The sequence below is a fragment of the Tursiops truncatus genome, chromosome 10, assembly GCF_011762595.2.
Source record: "Tursiops truncatus isolate mTurTru1 chromosome 10, mTurTru1.mat.Y, whole genome shotgun sequence".
Taxonomy (NCBI): Eukaryota; Metazoa; Chordata; class Mammalia; order Artiodactyla; family Delphinidae; genus Tursiops; species Tursiops truncatus.
Genome location: NC_047043.1, coordinates 68,360,329 through 68,381,844, shown reverse-complemented (window position 1 = coordinate 68,381,844; position 21,516 = coordinate 68,360,329). Strand labels below are relative to the sequence as shown.

At 42.3% G+C, this 21,516-nt stretch overlaps 1 protein-coding gene across 2 annotated transcripts in view; it reads right to left on the bottom strand.

Annotated features, from left to right (window-relative positions):
• Window positions 1-21,516, bottom strand: part of CACNA2D3 (calcium voltage-gated channel auxiliary subunit alpha2delta 3) — a 788,131-nt gene that overhangs the window by 622,972 nt on the left and 143,643 nt on the right. For both annotated transcript variants that reach the window (XM_073811245.1, XM_073811246.1), the window contains exon 3: window positions 7,571-7,687. In XM_073811245.1, coding sequence (XP_073667346.1) covers window positions 7,571-7,687 — 117 coding nt within the window. The remainder of the gene's footprint in view (window positions 1-7,570; window positions 7,688-21,516) is intronic.

Below are 21,516 nucleotides of genomic sequence, written 5' to 3'. Positions count from 1 at the left end.
TACAGGAAGTGCATCTCCCTCAGGAGATGGGCTGGTTGCTTACTCTCAATGTGGGCAGGAAAGCAGCCTTCTGGGCCTTGCTGTGAGGCTCAGGTTGATACAATCTGAAGTATGTTAGAGGAAACCCCAACCCCATTTGGGGTGAAACCCACGAAGACCACATGGATCCATGTGGTTTTGCCCTCAACCATTAACCAAGGATGGTTTGCTGACCTCATCAAAACTGGTGAATCCAGATTGTCGCTATTTTTTGTTTCTTCTGGTTTGAGGTTTCTGCTCTAAATTTCCTTACACATATGTATGGAATTTTGCAAAGCAGTTTGCCAAAAACAAAAAAAAAGAATGAAGAAAGGAAGGGAGGGAAAGAGGGAGGAAGGAAGGAAGGGCAAATAGGTCACAAGATACAGCAACACAAAAAAATAATACTCTTTTCTTCTCCATTTGTGACTGAAAACATACTTTTTTCTGAAACAAATTCACTCCTTTTTCAAGGAACAAGTTTTGAAATTTTTAGGTAAGATCAGAAATGAACACAAGGCAGAAAAATCTTTTTAGATAAGTACAGCTACCTCCATTGGTTGATAACTAAAGTCCATCCTAGCAATGTTCAGTATATTCAACTCCCAAAACCTCAGTTTATTTTGGACTTAGTATTAAGAGTCCTTATGACCTAAGAGTCATTTTATACAGGGAGAATCAGTTCCATCTTAAGAATCTTTCCTTAATTTAGAAATTTGTAAACAAAATGGTTGATTTCATTTCCAACTTAATGGGTATGATTTTGAAAGCAGCCTCACCAACAATTTTCACAATGCCTACCGATACAGATGAGTTTTTATACCACAAGTGTTCGCATAGTCCCTGTAGATATGAAACGCTTCTGCAGCACATATTTTTGGTCAGAGCATGCCTTCCTTGGGTGCATCCTGCTTTTCATGCCTCAGTGTATATATTTACATAAAAACATAGATGTGTTTTATAGTCATACATATGTAGACACGTACCAGTCAAAAAAACAGCTAGAGGAAGTCACTTTAATAGTACCCTCTGGCTTTTTGGAAGCTTGGCGTAAATCTCTTCTGCAGGGGAAAAAAAATTCATTTTTCTGGGAAAGTAAATGTTTATTAAATGCAAAAGCTGATATTCGTTACCTAGGAAAAACGTCTTGCTGCATGTGGAATTTCTCGATAAAAAGCCTTCAAGTCCCAGGTTTCTCCAGATAAGCCCCTATCGGTGAACTGATGCGTGAATACACTGAAATTGAATTACTGTACAACAGCAATTACTTTCCACAGTACAGCTATAATGGGAATCAGTTCCGCGATGAATAGCAGGTAGCTATAGGAAGGGGAAAAAACCTTAATATATAATCTAGTCTCTTTTAGCTTTTCCCAAGAAGCACAGATATTTATTTTTAAGCAAAACACTCTTTTTCAAGGGCTCAATTTATCATTTTATCAATATAAATCAGAAAATAAGTGAAACAGGATTAAGTTTATTTGCAGGTATCAGCTTCAGAGTGCTTTTTAAATTTATGAAATATCTTACCCAAAGTTTGGAAACAACAGACTAGACTCTTCACTTAGTAAGTTTACCTGCAACTTGCTTGCTATGTCTTTTCATAGTCCCCAATGAAGTTTCTTTGTTTAGCCACTTCTAATTAATTGTTTGGGGGAGAAAATAAATTTGAACAGCAAATAAAATACTTAATGTTTTGCCTAATATGCTACCAAAATAGATACCATCCTAGAATCCTTTCTGTCTCTTTGAAAAGTGTTTAAGTTTGTGGAGGTCTGCACTCGGTACAGCCCAGCAGAGAAAGCTGTGTGGATCAGTGCCTGGCCCAAACCCAGGAACACCAGGGAAGCCAGAAGGATGTTACAGTTCTGGCACAGATTAGTGTGATAACCCCGAAGTTGCTCCACACAATCAAAGGCAAAAAACCATGCTGGGGAATTCACCCTTAGAAAACCATTCTGGAGAACACTAGTATAAATTCATAAATTCTCTAAGAAATCATTGTTTGTCATTTCCTTGGTTTACCTACTTTTTTCAGGGTGTGCTGCTAATCTGGGTTATATGGACCATAAGGCAATCAGAGGATCATTACTTCCCACTGGCTGTGTTGGAATCTGTCCTAAAAGTCTATCTCTATAATCAGAGATGCCCGCAGTTACCCAGATCTACTTCCTACAGATTCTCCTCCAACTGCACGGTTAGCTGTGCCTGCTTGGAATTCCCTGGAGCCTCAGATGATCCTTCCATCTGTGTGATGGTTTGTGCTACTTCTACTGAAGGCTCAGATTTTAAAGACAAAGGAAAGGCAGTGGCAGCCTGTCCCTGTCACCACTGCCATGGAATGCACATCCTTTGCTTTCTCCCTTCCCTCAATCAGGGAAAAGAGTTTGTCACCATCAGCAGAAAAAAGGGAAGCTGTGTCAAATTTGCCTCCTATCAATATTTCCAATGAGCTCTGACTTGTAACACAGCCGAGCACTTCCAGGTGTCACTTAGACATGGCCCAACGGGAGTGCACAGCTGGCAGAGAACATATCACTTCCTCCATGTACAGCATATGAAATATCTCCCTTGAAATGTTAATGAACTGAAAACAAATTGATTCCATTTCCTGTCCATTCATAGGGACTTAATACTTGATAAATTGCTCAGCAACATTAATCGAGGGCTTGGTAGCATGAATATGTTTGAACGAAGAAGTTGGGAGATGATGCTTTGGTTGCTATCTTTATACACAAAAGAAAAGAGCAGCACTGCTGCATCAAACCTGATGTGGTTTAATGTTAAAACAACCTACATCAAGTCTCCGAGTGGAATTGAAAAAAATTATTTAAGCCAGTGGCATTAAAAAGAGCTAGAAAATATTAGTTAAGAAATGCCACCATAATGATGGTGCCATTATGTTAATGGCAATTACTGAAGCTAAGGTTATTTGTAATTTGCTAGCCTGAAAAATAAAAGTTACATATAGTCCATTATCCATCAGATGACAGAGGTTATGTAATGGGCAGGCCACTCTGGCTTTCACATTTACTTCAGACATCTGATGGGGAGAAAAATAGGATTTTCTGTGATAGGATAATTGCATAGTGGAGAGTAATTCAAATAGGGGATGAGTATGATAAAAATCACTCTGATTCAACTAATCACTGGGAAAAGTGATGGAGGGAAATGATGAAATCAAGCCCGAAGAGACAGAGAAAAAGATCAACACTGTTTAACAGCCAAGAGGTGACAGGCATGTTAAAGGACTGCGTTACCCTAATACTCTTTTTTTCTCCCCCTAGCACTAACTGCACCTCCCTCTACCAAACTAAAGGTGTTACTACCGTTTTCTAAATTGCTACTGCCAGTCTCATAAATATTTTATATACATCAATGGAAATTTTAATAATCAGCATTTTTTGTGAGCTAGCTTTTTCCTCTGTGTTCTTGAGTCCTCCCAGCCACCCACTATCAATAAGCACTTGGTGCTAAGTCAGTTATTGGCAGGAAGGCACTAGGGGAGGCACCAGGGCCTCTAACCTGACTCGGATTGCTGGGGACGGGGATGAGGATGGGGGCTCGGAAAGGGGAGGTTGCTAGGCATAGCGCATGACATGGATGGAGCAAATTCTAAGATCCAGTGTTTTCCTGGGACATTTGAGAAGGGGGTCACTGCTCATTGTATGGCATGGACTGGAAAGGCAGGGCCTGGTGCACAGTGGAGCATTCTAGTGCAACGTGGCAAGCGATGACTCCACCGCAAACGCACCGGCAAATTGGAATTTGAGGTCTTTGCACTTCAAAATATCACAAGTCCCATGGGCAATAGCAACCTTTCCTATTGGAGAAGTGAGGTGTAATTGTAGTATGAAAAACAGTCACACCCACTGCTCCCCTGGCCTTAATATAAGCCAACATCCAGGAGGCCTGTCAGTGGCCACCTCATCTCACTCCAAATGCCACATGGTCTGTGACTGTTGCCAATGGAGACGCACAGTCCACACAGGGACCAGGCTGATCTCAATGATGAAACTGTCTCCAGACAAAACCCTGACTTGATATACAAGCCCTCTTTCCTTTTTAAAGATTGGGAGCAGGAGAGAACCACATATTGCTGGACCAGCTACCCTAAATTTTATGGCATCAAGTGTGCTTACAAAGGGCCTTGTGCTCTATTTTAAAATACATAAAATATGTAATTCTGAGAATCTTGGATAGCTTTACTCTGGGAACATTTCAATTCAAATAGAGCAAAAAAAATTTCTTCCATCTCCAAGGAACCACATCAACCATATCAGTCTTTTTTATTTTCACCTCACTAATTTAAAGCAAAAAGGTTTCAAACTTAGGTTCCCTCTTGTCATCATCCAGGGACTTCCTGAGGCTTCAAGACTCTCTCACTATTACATATTCACAAACTGGGAGGTCCTGTAACCAGCATTAAGAGCAAACATTTACTGAACCTTTACTGTTTGCCAGGCCTGTGCTAAACACTTGACACAGATACACACAGAGACACTATAATCCTACAGCCTGGGTGCCAATGGAACTCCACTGAGCCTGCCCAAGTAACCAGGGCCAAGCCTGTTTGCTCATCTCTAAACCAATGATAGTAACATGTCTCATTCCCAGGGCTGATGCAAGAATGAAGTGAGGTGGCATGTGCAAAGTACTTGGCACAGGACCTGGTGCCTAGTGAATTCAATAAACATAGCTAAGGATTAGTAAGTCATCCTAACGTCCTAACGTCTCCAGGGAGCTGAGTGAGGAGAAGAGGTCCAATGGGCTTATTCAGCTTTTCTCACCAGCCTCACACCTTGGGGCAGAACTGAGATTCGGAACAGTTGTCTCTATTCCAGAGCCCATGTCTCACCCACCACGTGGGCCCCTGCCTCTGAGTGCCCAGGTCCAGGGTCTGCTGCTGATTAGAACTCTGCATGACGGTAGCATGATTCACAAGCCCCCATGAATTCCAGACAGCAGGCCTCCTTTTTTGTCAATTTCAGAGACAGAACCTAAGTATATTCATGTCCCTTTCTACTACAAAATTCTGTGATTCACGAAGAAATCCAATTTGGGATAATAATGGCATTTCCTGCTCTCAATTGACAATGTTGTTACTAGTATTTAAAACAAAACAAAACATTTGTATTCATTTTTTGAGGATTCAGGAAAATGTGCATTCACACACCACTCCTGCTGAAGGACTGCGGATTGGCATGACCTTATTTGGACAGAAATATTTTCATATGCATAAAGAGACTTAAAGATGGGTTCAGAGCCTCAGAACTGTCTCTGTGTTTGGGAATTCATCTTAAGGAAATCAGCATACACTGAAGGATGCGATGCTGAGGGCATGGAAGTGATGAAGGAAGTGGACTCTGGGGTCCCTGTGCCTGAGGTCCATCCCCCACTCCCCAGGTAACCTCACGGAAGTGACTTAACTTCTGCTCTGAGTCTCCTCTTTTGTAAAATGAGGATAATAATAGTAACTTCCATCACAGGGCTGTTATCAGGATAAGGCCTATATATACTTCATGTATATGAAGTCCTTAGAGAAGCACCCAACACGTAGTGGGTGCTGTCTACTGATCTGCTGTTAACATACAAGAAGATTTACTTCAGCATTATTTATATCAAAGCTTACAAACAACTTAAATATCCAGATACAGAGGAATGTCAAATCAATTATGACACACGCACCCATAGACTGGAATGTTATGTAGCCATTTAAGAAAATCTCCAAACACAGTGACACAAGAAAATGCTCACACTATAATGGGATAAAGAAGTGAAAACAGCTGGATACAACAAAAGCAAACAGGCAATACTATTGCTAATTTGATAAAAGAAAAACACATACAAGGACATGCACAGAAGTGTAAAGAAAAAAGACTAGAAGGAAGAAAACAAGCGTTGGTTTCCTGCTGGGTGGTGGGACTTTTAGGTGATTTTTTTCTCTGTTTGATACTTTTCAGTATATTGTAAAACTTCCAACAAAGGTGGTGTTCATTTTATAAACAGAAAATAGTAATTGTGTGGGGTTTTTCTTAAATTTTTATCTCAGGGTTCTCTGACTGTTAGATTCAAATGCCTACCATGCTGCCCTGTCTGTGAAGAATACCACTTGCTTCAAGGGAGTGATATAGAGACACACCAGAGGCCACGATGCAGCTCCCAGGAATGGCTGTCAGTGCAGTATTTCTGTGGCAGATAAGAGCACTTTTTTTCTTTTAAGGCACTTCAGAGTTTCCACCAAGAAGTTTCATATTATTTAAATTAATAATCACAGTAACAGCAGAAGTTACTATTCACTGAGCACTGCTCACGTGCCAGGTTCTGTGCTAAATGGCTCAAAACCACAACTATGTTTGATCTTCACACTCCCTGTGAGAGTTTTCCCCACTTTAAAGATGAGGAAATCGAGGCTCATGAAGGCTGTTTTACAGAAGGTTGAAGTTTAGTAAGTGACAAAGGCAGATACTAAACCCAGGTTCAAGCTCATGCTATTACCTAAACTACAGCCCCTCCTTCCCTAAATCAAAACAGTAGAAAAATGTTTTAGAAACAAGAAAATGTGTGGGATTATAAGGTCTAAAGCAGAAATATCTTGCGGAAATTTGGTTTGGCCAGTTAGGGATGAGAAAAACTAAAATAGGAAATGGACTTTTATAATAAAGTCATTCTGGAAATAATAAAACTGAAAGGTAAGTAAACTATACTTTAGAAATAAAGAACTCTTCAGATTGCAATTTTTTCCCATAATCCTGTGCCAATATGGTATTAACACAGGATATTGCAACATTCACATGTCCTAAATCAAGAATTCAGATGCCCTGTTTTGTCAGCAACAAGGAATAAAGTTGGAGGCCATCTTGGAAATCCAAAACGATGCACATGCGCACTGCAGTTCCGTTCTTCCTGCTACTATAAAATTTCACGAGTAATGGCCTATATGGGTAAAGAATCTAAACAAGAGTTGTGGATATATGTATATGTATAACTTATTCACTCTGCTGTACACCTGAAACTAAAACAACATTATAAATCAACTATACTCCAAAAAAAAATTTTTTTTTAATTTTCAGGGAGCTCTTGCCAGTCCAGATAAACATTATAATTACAGTAATATTCCAATAGAGGTAAAAAGAACTTCCAACTTCATCTAGACTCATTTACCCCATAGAAATTTTCAATTCCATATTTTGGCAAACATTGCTTAAATTTTTTTACAATTGCTTAGTTCAACCACAACGTACCCTTGAATGTACTTTGGCAATTAATGAATGCATTACACAGCCAGAGGCCATCCTCTGTGGATGTGCAATTAGGGACACCTCCACTGAAGGTATACAATCCTAAGACGAAAACTGGCACCTAAATCCTACGTGAAGAAAGGGTAATTGTGCCCCTAGTAACTGCTTATCCTAGTTAACCAGACTTAAGAAAGTGTGTACATCATGGCTGAGTCAACTTTGATCTCTGAGAGTTGGGTTCATCAATGCCAGCTGCCTGCAGCTGCCTTTGTGTCTTCGGGCAGTACAGAGCAGAAACCAGAGGCACTTACCCGCACTGCTTCAGACTTCTTGTGAAACATCTCTTCCATGTTCTTTGCCAGCTTTTTCACCAGTTGGAGACCATCAATTTCTTCTATGGTAACGTCTTTCTCATACTCTTTGTATTTCTGGAAGGAGGGAGGACAACATTAACATGGCACACGATACCATAAAACATCATGCCTACAATGTCAGAGCACATTTACCTAAAAGGAATAAGTAAAAATAAAGTTATAATATGGCTGTCTCTGCTGGATTTGGGGAGATTGGACTGTATTTCAAAATTATTAAACCAACTAGAGAGAAATGTGAAAACTGGCTCTGGTTCTCTTGAAGCTTAGCTAGCACCCAGGAAAAAAATAAACCCTAAAGCAATTAAAGCACAGCATCTGGGCTTCCCTGGTGGCGCAGTGGTTGAGAGTCCGCCTGCCGATGCAGGGGACATGGGTTCGTGCACCCAGTCCGGGAAGATCCCACATGCCGCGGAGCGGCTGGGCCCGTGAGCCACGGCCGCTGAGCCTGCGCATCCGGAGCCTGTGCTCTGCAACAGGAGAGGCCACAACAGTGAGAGGTCCGCGTACCGCAAAAAAAAAAAAAAAAAAAAAAAAAAGCACAGCATCTTATAGACACTTTATAATGTTAAAGTCCTTGCTGTCAATTTTAGTAATTCAATTCAATTCATTTCAATTACTGAGGACTTCCTATATATCCTCAAGGAACTCACAAAAAGAAGCATGTACACTAAGTACAAACAACATTAAAACAGCAACATTTCTTATATAAAAATAACCATTATATAAGATTTCATAATTTGTTAGTCTCCATAAGTGATTAATCTGACCCACAGTACACTCCAATTCTCAAAGACAACTTTTCATTGAAAACCTATCACATACCCTGGTAATTTATCTGTCTAAATCGGCAGTTCTCAAAGTGGCCCAAGAACCTCTGCAGGGTCCCTGAGACCCTTTCAAGGGTCCATGAAGTCCTCCTTTTTTCCAACAGCTTATATATATGAAGGCATGTCTTCTTACTTGATTTTAACAAGTCACAACAGATTGACCACAAAAAAAGGTATGAGAATCTACCTGTCTTCTCTTAAATCAACCCTTGAAAAGATTTGCAAAAAAGAAAAAAAAGCCACTCCTCTAATTTGTTTTTTAAAATATAGTTATTTTTAATAAAATATGTTATGTACAATGTTAACGTGCAATGAGTTTTTATGTTTTGAATTTGTTAATTTTTAAATTAATGAATTCTTGGTTTTAATTTCAAATGTGGCAAATATTTATACATACAACTCACATAAGATCTTGGGAGTCCTCAATATTGTGTAAGTGTATGAAGGAATCCTAAAGCCAAAACGCTTGATATAACTAAACATTTAATTTTGTTCCTACTGGAAAGAAATATTGCTTATTAATTTAAAAAAGTTCCAAATGGAGCTCAAAATACTTTTAATGTTAAGAGGAATCCTTTACATTTATGTAGCTATGAAAAAGTCTGGAGAACTAAAAATATTGGGGGCCTTATATTTACCCTCATTTGGAGGGAAAACCTGAATCGGTTACTAACACCTTACCCCAAGCTCCTACTTGGGAAAAGCATAAGGCTCCACATGTTATCTGGGCTCTAGAGGCCTTGAGAGCAATTTCTGGAATGGAAGATATAACAACTTTTTAATGGCAGTTGTTTTTAATATAACAACTTTTTAAATTTTTAACATATAAATTTATATTTTCTCCCCATTTCCTCTACTTCTCCTTCAAATATATAAACCGGGAGGAGGCTCAGTCTTTCCTTGCCCCAAGGAAGGGAATGTGCGAGTCTGTGTGTGCGCGCACACGCATGTGTGTGTGACATAAAACGATTCCCTTCTTAGCTTAGATTTCCAAGTCCTTTGAGGCAATAACACTGGGTGTCCTAAAAGGACAAGATTAGAGTTTAACAGAGGGAGTGACTCTAAGGAAACAAATGTAGAGAGAGGATTCTTTCAACCCCTAAGACTAAAATGAAATCCCTAGAGCCCGGAGGCATCTGGCCACAGAGAGCTCCCAGTGCCCATTGGGCACTGGCAGAGCAGGACAGGAGGTCAGAAAAGCAGGAAGAGACCCTTGGACTGGGCACTGGGGCCTCAAACCTGGATGTCAGGTGCAGGGCTTGGAGTTTCTCAGAATTAAAGTGATCCTGAAGAAATTTTTAAAAGTGCTATCCTGGAGCACCTGAGTCTGGACCAAAACAGACATCTGTTACATGGTTTCAAAGATGCTCAGAGAGGCTCTGCATGGTCCTATAATTGACCATGAGGCGGTTTTTTTTGTTTTTTTTTGTTTTTGTTTTTGCGGTATGCGGGCCTCTCACTGTTGTGGCCTCTCCCACTGCGGAGCACAGGCTCCGGACGCGCAGGCTCAGCGGCCGTGGCTCACGGGCCCAGCCGCTCCGCGGCATGTGGGATCTTCCCGGACCGGGGCACGAACCCGCTTCCCCTGCACTGGCAGGTGGACTCTCAACCACTGTGGCACCAGGGAAGCCCTGCACCATGAGTTTTAAGTGACATGCTTCTTCTCCCTGCTCCCTGAAAATGTCCATAAAAATCTTATGTGTTTATTTTGAGAGTCTTTCTCTTTCTTCTTCTAGCCTTCCCCTCCTCTTTGACAAGGTTGTCCTGGTTCCTCAAGGTGAGGAGGCTGCACCCTCCCTCCAAGCTCCCAGAGCATTCTGTGCTCATATCTCCTGGCATCACAGCTTGCATGGTCCAGGAGCTGAGGTCCTCATGGTCACCCGCCAGCCCACAGCAGACACTCACAGAACCTCTCTGGATGAAGCTTGTTGCAGAACAACTGCAATGCTACAGTACAAGGAAGATGCAAGTAAGGATGCAGCTGCACTGTCTGATGGTCCTGTAAGCACGACCTCCCCACTCCTTGGGAGGTTGATGGGCTTGGCACAGGATGTGGGACTCCAGCCAGCCCAAGCCTGGCTCAGGCTAACAGTGTCCTCTGGTGTATGAATAAAACTTCAATAACAGTCACTGGAAACTTTCCCTAAGTTCAAATGCAAGCCAATGATCTCTTTGGAGCCAAAAATTCTGGGGGTTCTCTGCTGCCTGCCAGATGTGCTCCAAAAGCCAAGAACCAAGGCCAGCTTATACGCAAGGTTGATTCACTACCAAAAATACAAAGTTCAAGAAGTAAGTAAAACAAAACAAAGCTAATGTTAGTCTAATATTTACAGTCAGTGAAATAAATCTCTGTCTTAAGTAATTCTGAAACTAAAGGTGATCTAGAGGCTTAAGATAAAGAAAAAGAAAATGTATGTCACAATTAGCCTTTACCTAAATCTTTTGATCTTTATATTGGTCCTCATTATTCTGGTCATATCTATTATTTACATGTTTTTTTCTCCCAGTAGACTTCTAGAAGGGAATCAATTTATTCAACTCTGACTATCCACTGACTTCTCAATGAGACCTTCCCGCATCCTCTTTTCTTCCGAGTCTGCTCTGTGAAAAGGAGCCGCCGATTTTATGGAGGGCTGTGCGTCTCCCAGGCCTCCTTGTGCCTGGTGACCTAGCTAAGTAAGCTCAACACGAAGCTCTGTGCCAAGCCAAGGATTCTAGATCTGGGACAAACTCAGCAGTTCACTGGTTCTATTCCTCTTCCAGCCTCAGCCCTCTCCCTTTAGGACATGTGACAATGGGTCCTCTTTGCCAATGAGCCAAGCCTCATACTACTTTCTCACCACCCTGGGGAAGTTATCCCATAAGAAAAAAACACTCTGCTTTTCAAGATGTGTTAATGGCTGTTGGAATTGGGTCAGAACGACGTAATGTCTTACTCTTACCAGGAAACATTACTCTTTGCTAGAATCAAAGGATTTTGAAGAACAGAGAGAGTAACCAAGTTATAGTCATTAATCAATTGCAAACCCTTAGCGGCTTAGAATGGTGATATACACCAAAAGCATCAAAAACGTACCTACTGTAGGAAACCAAGCCATATGACCTCTAGCAACTGGATAGAGTAAGCTACAACGGTACAACAAGTTCTACACAGCCATCCCAAACTGTGCAAAAGAATGTAGGAAACTAGCATACAGAATGTTGCAATAGGTTACAGACAGTAATGGGTGATTAGTAATTTGTTTTAAATTACTAATCTGCCTACACGTACACACACACACACACACACACACACACACACACAAACATACACACAAACACACTGTGAGGACGGATGCCAAATGCTCACAGCTGGCTGTGCTACTGCAAATGATTTTTCTTCTTTCTGCTTACCTGTATTTTCTAATTTTTATAATGAACATACTTTTTTTTGGAAATTAGAAAATATAAGAGGTGTAGTTATATGTAGAATAGAATATGGGCACTTAATAACAAAGTTCTGTTGGGGAAATGTGGCCCAATTAGAATCTGTGTAGTTAAGCAGGATGTCTTCATTAGCAGAGCCTAAGGAAGTCAGCAAAATTAGTCCTCCGTGTGTCAAAGGCCCAGCACGGCGCCAGAAGCTTTTCACATATTAATTTGTTGAATCCTCACAGCTACCCCGGGGGGCACGTGTCATCCCCATGTTGCAGATAGGGAACTGAGGCACAGAGAGGTTTAGTCAGTTGTTTAAAGTCAAATGGTTAGAGAGTGAGTTTTAAACCTAGCGAGGTCTGACTTTGAATTGCTTGGTCTTTTGAACTTAGGGGGTAGGGAGTGAAGGACTGATAGTCTAAATATTTGTGAACTTGTTTCAGAGGGCCCATTTCACTGCCATCACAAGGCCTATTTCATTGATCTTGTAGCCAACAGTGGCTTGGACTCACCAAGAGCGAGTCAAATACCTAAAACAAGAGACATTGTCAGTTAACAAGGGCGGTTAACATCGTCAGTTAACAAGGGCAGCTGCTTACGAGGCTGCTCCAAGTGAGCAAAAGCCATGCGGCAGGGCACAATGGATGTCACAGGTGGGGACGCTATCCCTCCACTGGGCCTCTGAGGGTGCAAGCTTGGAGCCTGACCCCAGAGGAGCAGACGCAGCTCTTGACCCTTGAAAGCGGCCCAGGGGACTTAATTATATATTAATACCGTGGCTGTGTTTGGGCTACAAATCATCTGTTCTCCAAGGTACCAAGAACGACCTGGAGGCAAAATACCCCAAATTCCTCCTCCTCTGGGGTTTGCCTCCACACACAGCTATGACAACAGTGAAGCTTTATTTTCTACAGCCTCAAGGACTGCTCTGGCAATTACTTTGTTTTGTGTAAAAACAGTAAAAAAATAAAATAAAATAAAATAAAAAATAAAACAGGCATCCTTCAACTGGGATAAGGAATTCAGAAAGTATCAGCGGGTTTCTGCCAACACACAAAATGAAGGTAGTGGGGAAGACCAACATGGAAGAGACACTATGCCACATGACTAAAGATTCAGACGGGTCTGGATTTGACCTCTGTCTCCAACACTCCATTTATTTGTTCCACAAATGTCTATTTCGTGTCTATGGTATGCCAGGCAGGGGACGAGGCACCAAGCACAACATGATAAGTAATGCAAAGTGGAAGAAAGCTCATGGTCTAATGATCTGATGAGTAAACTGGCAAAGAAGATACAACATCGTGGTAAGTACCCTGATGGGGTGGTCAAGGCAGTCACTCAATCTTGCTGGAACCCTACAGGATGATTAGGCTGGGAAGAGGGGAGATGCAACAGGGGATGAGCAGAGGGAGCAGTAGGTATGGAGTTCAGGGCAAGAGGCTGCCTGGAGCTCAGGGAACTACTCCTGTTCCACTTCACTGGTGCATGGATGGCCAGGACGAGGGACTCTGGTGAGAGACGAGGCCATAAAAGTGACCAGGGCCAGGCCATCAAGGGTAGTGTGCTAGGATGAAGAGTTTGGACTTTATCCTGACTTGGGTAGGAGGCTGAGGGTGTGGAGACAGACAACAACCAGAGTCACTGAAGGATTTAAGAGGAGGAAGGACCCAGTGACCGGATTTGTGGTTTTGAAAAATCTCAGTGTGCAGAGTGGGAAGGAGGGACATAAAACTGGATGGAGACAAGGAATTGGGAGGCTGGGGTAGCCAGGACTTGGGAGACAGCACTGGAAAAAAGTTAGAAGAGTCAGAGAATGAGAGGTGGGCTCCCTGGGAGACATCAACAGGTCTGATGGTCAGACACGGCAGCTGTTTGGGCTGGTTGGCCATGCCACTTTAAGGAAATTGCTTAACCTCCTGGGTCTCAGTGTCCTCGATCAGAATACCAGAGATAATGATGCCCATCTTCCAGGGCTGCTCTGGAGGGTTACTGGGAGGACGTCTCTGAAAGCTCCCAGCATAGTGCCCGCACAAAACGGGCCACTCTAAATCTTCGTGCTCCCCTGTTTTTCCCTCTTGGAATTTCTGCTACAGAGGATTCTAGTCCATTCTGTATTTTCATACCAATGCCTTCCTCAACCGAAGCTTTTAATGGAGCAGACAAATTCCAACAAGGTGGTTGATGATGCTGCTGTTCTTCACTCTGCCACCCCCGTACATCCTCTGGGCCTCCCCCTGGACTGGGGCAGTAGCTAGTGACACCTGAGTAACACAGCCTGTGGCTTTAGCCAAGACCAGGGTCGAGGCAGAACACAGCCCTTCACAAGAGAACCTCTCAGCATTCATGACACAGAAGGAAGGCAGCCTTAGAAACTTTTTATTCCCTCTGTCACAGGGGAACATCAGAAGCTTCCATTCCTTCTGTTAGCAGAATCAGCATTTGGCAAGAAATCTTGTGATAAGCCAAGAACATTTATCATTTGAGAAGGGAGACAGAGAAATGCATTATTTCTGTAGCATCTATTTTGCCAGATCATTTCACACAAACACCAGGAAGAGAAAAGCACTACCTCACTGTCAGAACACTTAATGTTGTTCATACCTTTGGGTCATTTTTTTCCTACGGGCTAACTGCATATCTAGAAGTCAGTCACCTGGAACAGTCCCCAGAGAGGGGGCTCCAGTCAGGAGGCTTCTGATCAATCACAATTAATTAGTACAGAAGCCCAACACAGAAGAGGTGCTCTGAGTGTGCTCGGCACCAGCAAAAAATACCCTCTTGCAGAGGATGGTTGCAGGAGTACCATTAGCCAAAGAGCTGGAACATCTGAACATGGTCTCTTGGCCAAATTTTCTCATCACAAACTGAAACTACATCTCTAGAGTCAGTATAATTAAATCACTCGATGAGGATTGACAGAAGGTCCAGGGGAGGAGATGATAAAGCAAAGACCTGCTTGTCCCCAAGTGAGAATCTGGAGAGCTTGCCTCAAAGCCCACGACTTGAGAGAAACTGGCCTGCTTCCCCATCCCACCCCTAAGCCTCCAACACTTCCCTTAAAAGCCCCTGACCCCGTTTCCCAGTAAACCCTATTACTAGGAAAGCAACCCATACAGGCTAAGCCCAGAACCCTTAAAGGTGGCTTGTTACATAAAAGCGGAAGATGCCTCATGTTCCTACCTTAAGATTCAATTTTTGGTCTTATTCTCATTCCTTCAAGTTCTGAAATAGCCACAGTACCAGAGGTAAAATCATTAAACCAACTACTGAAGTAAGGATCACACCAAAACAAAAAAGGAACCTAAACTAAAATCACTGCTATTTTCATTCATTTAACAAGTATTTACAAACTGCCTACCATGTGTAGGTAGGTGGGGGGAACAATGACAAATATACATGTTCCCTTGGGATATAAGGAGGCTAATTTTTTGGTTCTTTTTATTAAAAATAAATAATAAATAAGTTGGAGCAGAGCCACACGGGTTATTTCAATTGAAACCTGAGCCCTGATATCCCACACAGCCGTTCTGTGTGTGTCTCCTCCCAGGGTCACACCTGTCTGCAGTGCAGGTATGTCACTTCTGCCAGATGTGGGAGAGTGTTGTGTGTCTTCTACTAAGTGCAGAACAGTCTATAAAGCACAGACATATATTTCTCCCTGAGTAGGGAGGGGTGAGTAGCAGGATATTTGGGCAACCCAAACTGATTTGTAAACAATGAAAAATTGGCCAGGAACAAGAATGACAGGATGGTCAGCAGGTAGGAAGAGGGTCCCAGGGAGGAATGTAAAACAATGAATTAGCCATGGGTTGTAGAAAAGGAGATGACTGTATAGCATATATAATTCCCTGCCTCCTGGGAGATGAAATTTACAAAGTACCCTATCAGTGTAATGAGACAGTCATGAGCCATCACAAGGTGGTTGGTCAACAGAGGCAGGACATCTATGGTCAAGGCTTGATGAACAGTGGGAACAGGGTGAGGTGGGGGAGGTGGGGGACGGGGGTGAGTGGGAAGGGTAGTCTCTTTAGATTGCATGTAAGCTCATCATATGTCCCTCCAGTGGGGAGAAAGTGATGCAGTTCCTGTTCTGTCTCCTCTGTCTTATTTGTAGCAAAGGGGACTGACAATGATCAGATGGGTGGGAAAGCATCTGCATGGATTTTGCTGGCATGCTACTGATTTGCAGCCTGGTGGCAGCATCCTGCTTGGCTTAGAATCACTGGCCAGGATTCAAGTCTGAGGAAAATCAACAATGTGCATCCCACTTGCTAGGCCATTTGGTGTGGTGCTAAGACCAAGGACTCTCCATTCAGATGTACTAAATTCAAGTCCTAGCAATGTGACAAGTTGCTCAATCTCCATCGGCCTCCTTTCCTTCAATAGTAGAGTGGGTTATACCAGACCTCCTACTGTTCCCAGGATGATCAAATGAGGTCGAGTGTGTAAAGTCCCTGGCAGCACGCTGGACACAGAGTAAAGCACTCAAAAAATGTTGACGATGATGGCAGAAGTGGTAACACATGCCAACATTTGTTCTATAAGTTCTGAAAAAGGAAATTCTCTTGCCTCAACAAGAAAAAGCTCTCAGCCAAGGTCATAACCTAACAGATGAACTACCTCTGAATGTTGCTGTGGGCAATGGCATTTTTCAAATATATTCCCAAGGCACTGAGGGGGTCTTCAACAGTAACTCTGTGGGGATGGCTCCCTTCTGGCAGAAACTGGATGCTAGAAGTCTGTATGTGTATAAGGGTGGATGACAGTTTTCAGATATGTTACTAAAGATGTTGCAATAAAAACTAATCATCTACAATTTCTGGATTCTCTCCTTATAGGCAGTGTCATTTTTTTATTATGACATAGATGTACTTAGTATTCCTCTCCAATCAATTATCGCATGTGGAAGTGTCACTTCAAAATACAACACTCCAAAGCAATTATGTTTCCAAGTAAATATATTTCTAAATCCTTTAAGCTGATGTTAGAAACACTTCTTCTTAACCATAACAACAACAAACCTAGCTGAATTCATGGAACTCTAGGTCACAGAAGAATATTTTTCTATTCGAAAATGGAAAATGCCATTTTGTACAAATCATTCTGTTTCACAGAGATATTCCAATCAAGTGCCTCCAGGGTCAAAACAAAACCCCACCCATTATTAATGCAGTGCTCTTCCAGATCTAGTTAAGTCTAAGGAACATCCTTGAAGAATGCAGTTTTTCTCTGTCAAAGCCATCAGAGCAAGAGATAATTTGCATAAGAATTAGAGACCCTGTTTAGGAATGACAGAAGAGAGAGGAGGACAGGGCACTAAATTACAACCAAAGAATAAGCAGAGAGGAGGCAGGGAGCAGCTGGACTCTGACTTCTGCAGGGCTGCGGCAAATGTGGACCACTTGAGGAATCTGGAATATCACCTACAGGCAGTTCTTGTTCTGTGGGGTGAGAAGCATGGGAATGAACCACCATTGAAGACAGTAGTTTTCCTCAGCATGTTTTTTAAGAACTTCCACCTTGAGTGGGGTGGTGGGGGTGGGGTGTGGAGAGTTGTCAGGGGAAGGAGTGGTGTGGTCTAAATTACTTCTTAAGGTGCTTTTTGATACTCACCTCAAGAAAGCATTATCACAAGCAGTATTGGGGTCCCCAGCCCCAGTGCCCCTGGAGCCTTTGTTCCCAGCGAGCTATGTGGAATGCCCTACTAAATCAAGAGTTCCAGAGAGACTGCTCTTCAGAGCAGTGGTGGTCTCTGACAGATTTCTACTACTTTCAGATTGTCAGGTCCTGAATTAAAAGATGGATATCTCTCCTCTCCCTGTTTTACAGTCTATACTCTTTTTGTTTTTTAAGTCCAAATAAGTCTCATAAGCTTTTACTGTTTCACATAGTCAACTGGACAAATGCACTGATAAATTTTAACTCTGTGGTGATAAAACTGAGTGTGAATGCTGCATTAGATTCCTGTTTTATACAAGGGAAATTAAGTCAGAGGCAAGCTACTAAACCTGCTGTTGATACAACCATCTTTGCCCTAGCATGGCAGTGTAACATACTGCTTCAAAATTGGGAAATTCATCTGTCTACTGAACAAAATCAAATGGTCTCAATACTTATTAAAAAAAAACTCCAGTTCCTGGATATTTTCTGGATTACTGCATGGGGATCTGAGGTTCTGAAATATGAATATTTATGCTGTACATACATCCTCACAACACGAAAAGCCAAAATAATTATTACAGGACCATGTGTGTTAGAGAAGACAAATCTCATTGTATGCATTTATGAGTGTGTTTTACGTACGCCAACAAATTTAACTACAGCCAAACTGCAAATAATAAGCCATTACTTTACAAAGCCTGGACTATTTGTATAGATTATTTCTTGCGGCTTACTTTTTTCAAACACATTTTTCTGATGTTCCAATTTAAAATAATTCATTCTTCCTACTCCCCAAGGATCAGCGGGAACAATAACAACAACAATAATCATTTATTATTAATAATAGCAACCAGCATTTATTACTTACTTTGGGTCACGTAGATATTGTTTCCCCCCATTTTACAGGTTAGGGAACTGAGGCACAGAGAAATAAGATAACTTACTTAGCTAAGGCTGGACCACTAGTAAGTGGTTGTATTAATTCAAGAGACACTAGCTACTATAATAAAAAATATCCCAAAACCTCAATGGCTTAACACAATAGAGGTTTACTTCTTGTTCATGTAACCCTCCCATGAGGGGGTTCTTTGTTGCCAGTCTTTCACATAGTGATTCAGGGACCCAGGATCCTTCCACCAGGCACTAGAGTCTTTTGCATTCAGCCAGGAGATGCAGGGGGAAGGGATGGAGAAGATACACTTGCTTCTTGAACTCCTTAGCCTGGAAGTGACATGCATCAGCTCTGTTCACATTCCACTGGTAGTAACCAGCCACCCAGCCCAACCCAAAGTAAGAGGGCCCTGGAAATAGAACAGGTGGCTGGGGAGCCATTTCCAGGCTCTAAGTCAACACTGTGGAAATGGGAACTTAAATCATCAGGGGTGTGTTAGCTGTCTGGATTTGAATCCAGGCAGCATGGCCCCAGAGTCCATGCTTGTAACCACCACACTTTAAACACTTGATATAAACTGTTGCTAGATGAAACCTCAGATTAAAACTTGGCTGGTAACCATCTGCATGATGGACACTTTAGAGCTGGTGCAAACAAGTCACAATCTACCCAACCACTTGTATGTGTAATTATGGTCAGGTGCCGATGGTAAAGGCCAAGATCTTGCAACACAGAAAGGAACACATTATAAACAATTCTTAGACATTTTGTCCAATTTCTTTAATCCCAGCTCAAATAAAACTGCTTTTTCAATAACATCAATGACCTTCTTTAGCATAGGATATTTGTTGCCCAGGCGCCACAAAGTTAATTGGCTTAACTAAAGTCTTTTTAATTCTATATCTGAGATGTCCTGGAAATCGAAGGCAATCAATGAGTAAGTCTGGAAGACCGTAACAAGCTTACAGTTAATACTATTTGCAGCTGCTCAAGTGGTTTCTGTACTTACAGAGCCAAAAGCTGGAAATGAGTGTTATGACCCTGCATCTGAATGAATCTTTAACTCCATCAACTCCAGACTAACTCCATCAACTACAAACTGAATACAGAGATGCCTATTTACGGCACAGCTAAACCCTAGCTTTTCTTTGGTGAGTGTAGAGAACCATGGTGAGATGGTGCTTAATAGTTACCAACCCACCCTCCCTCCTGTTGAAAGGAAGAGATAAAGACTAGGTCTCCCTTCTCGTGTCTAAAGCTTCCTCTGTAAAAAGATTCTGGTATAGAATTCCCTGTTGCTGATATCAGAGACTAAGAAAAATGATCCAGAGCATCAGCATCCTTCACAGAAATACTGCCTTCCTTCCACCTGTCCACAGGTGCTTGAGGAATTTGCAGCAGGTGACCCCCTCCCATTTCACCCGCCATCAAGAAAAGTGCAGACATTATACAGGGCCTCCCCTATGCTGAGATGCAAAAACATAAATCTGAGCCCTCTAAAAATTTAAATGTCACCAACTTCAGAATCAAATGATTTCCTGACATCCTTCACAAAGCCCAGCACACAGGACTTTTCCCCAATATCTTTAAAGTCAGTGTTAGAATCCAAAAGGAACTTAGGAATAATCCATCTCAGAAGCCATAATTCAAACACCTCCAGAGGCCAGATGGGTCATATCAGGCAACAGACTCGGGCCAGTCTGGGCCCTGCAGCAAACAGCAGAGCTTCTGTCTCATCCTAAATGGTGGCCACTTTTTAGCTTCTGCTGATCTCTGTAGGGCGAGGGGCACACTGTGGTTACCCAATCTTCCATTTGTTAAGAGAAGCCAGAAATCTATGTTTTTCTGTGAAATCTCCCACTGAGTCCATTTCTTTGAACACTCTGGGGCCCAGATATAAAATGTCTCTAAACATCTTCCTCCTCATTCATCTTCACATGAGGAGCCTGAGACAGAATAACATGGGCTCACATCTCCCACAGGGCAGTGATGTGCTGGACAGCGTGTGGATGGCTTCTGGCATCTACCGCTAATCCTTGAAGCAGGAACTGCTATGAGCACCACTGAGTCTAAGGCATCTAGTGGGCAGCAGCCAGCCCAGGCCAATAAGGGACAGATGCCCACCTGGATCACCAAGGTCCCAGACAGTGGAGAAAGAGCCCGGGTCCTTTTCACCATTTGGGGTTCCCTGGCCATGCAGAGGCTCAGGACCTGAGGCTGCCCTCCCCTAGAGACCCCCATGTATGACCAAAAGCACTTTGATTCCTCATGCACTGGGGGTTGCTAGGCATGGAAAAAAGACCCTGAAGTCGAGGAATCTATAGGCATGTTGAGAGAAGCCCACACATTACTCTTGAAATGGGGACTCTTCTACAGCACTTTGAAGAATTCTGGAGTCCTAGGATATGTTAACTAATGTTCTGCTGTCTCGCTCTCTCTCTCTCTCTCTCTCTCTCTTTCTCTCTCTCTCACACACACACACACACACACACACACACACACACACACACACAATCATTATGCTACCAATATTTTTTCTCCTAGAATGTATTTAGGAAAAAAGAAGGAAATTAATCAATACATCCACCTTATTATTACTATACTATGGTATGCCTTTAACATGGGAATTTGTGGGTGGGGGAGTTGAGGGAGTGGCTGCTCTGGCATCTCGTGAAGCCCATGGGCCCCTTCTAAGAATATTTTCAAACGCAAAAGAGGAAACACATAGGAAGGAAACCAATTATATTGAAATTCAGTTTTCAAAATGTTTAAACCATCAATTTGTGATGCAGTAAGGTAGATGTTTCTTCATCAGCGCATTAAACAACAAGAACTAATGGTAAGACTATACTGCCACAGCCATGGATGTCAAGGATAAGCATCAACAGCAAAGAGATATCTGCATCAGCTACGATATGACATGAGAAGATTTGTGACTTCTGTTGGTGACAAAGTCATAGGAACTGTTGTGGCTTGTTACCTACATTTGTAAGCTAAAGTAATAAATTTCAGTTAGAAGTTGGTGAAAATAAAAGGTGTTGCTTTTTTCCCACCCAAGTTCATAGCCCCCTGAATTCCCTCCATGG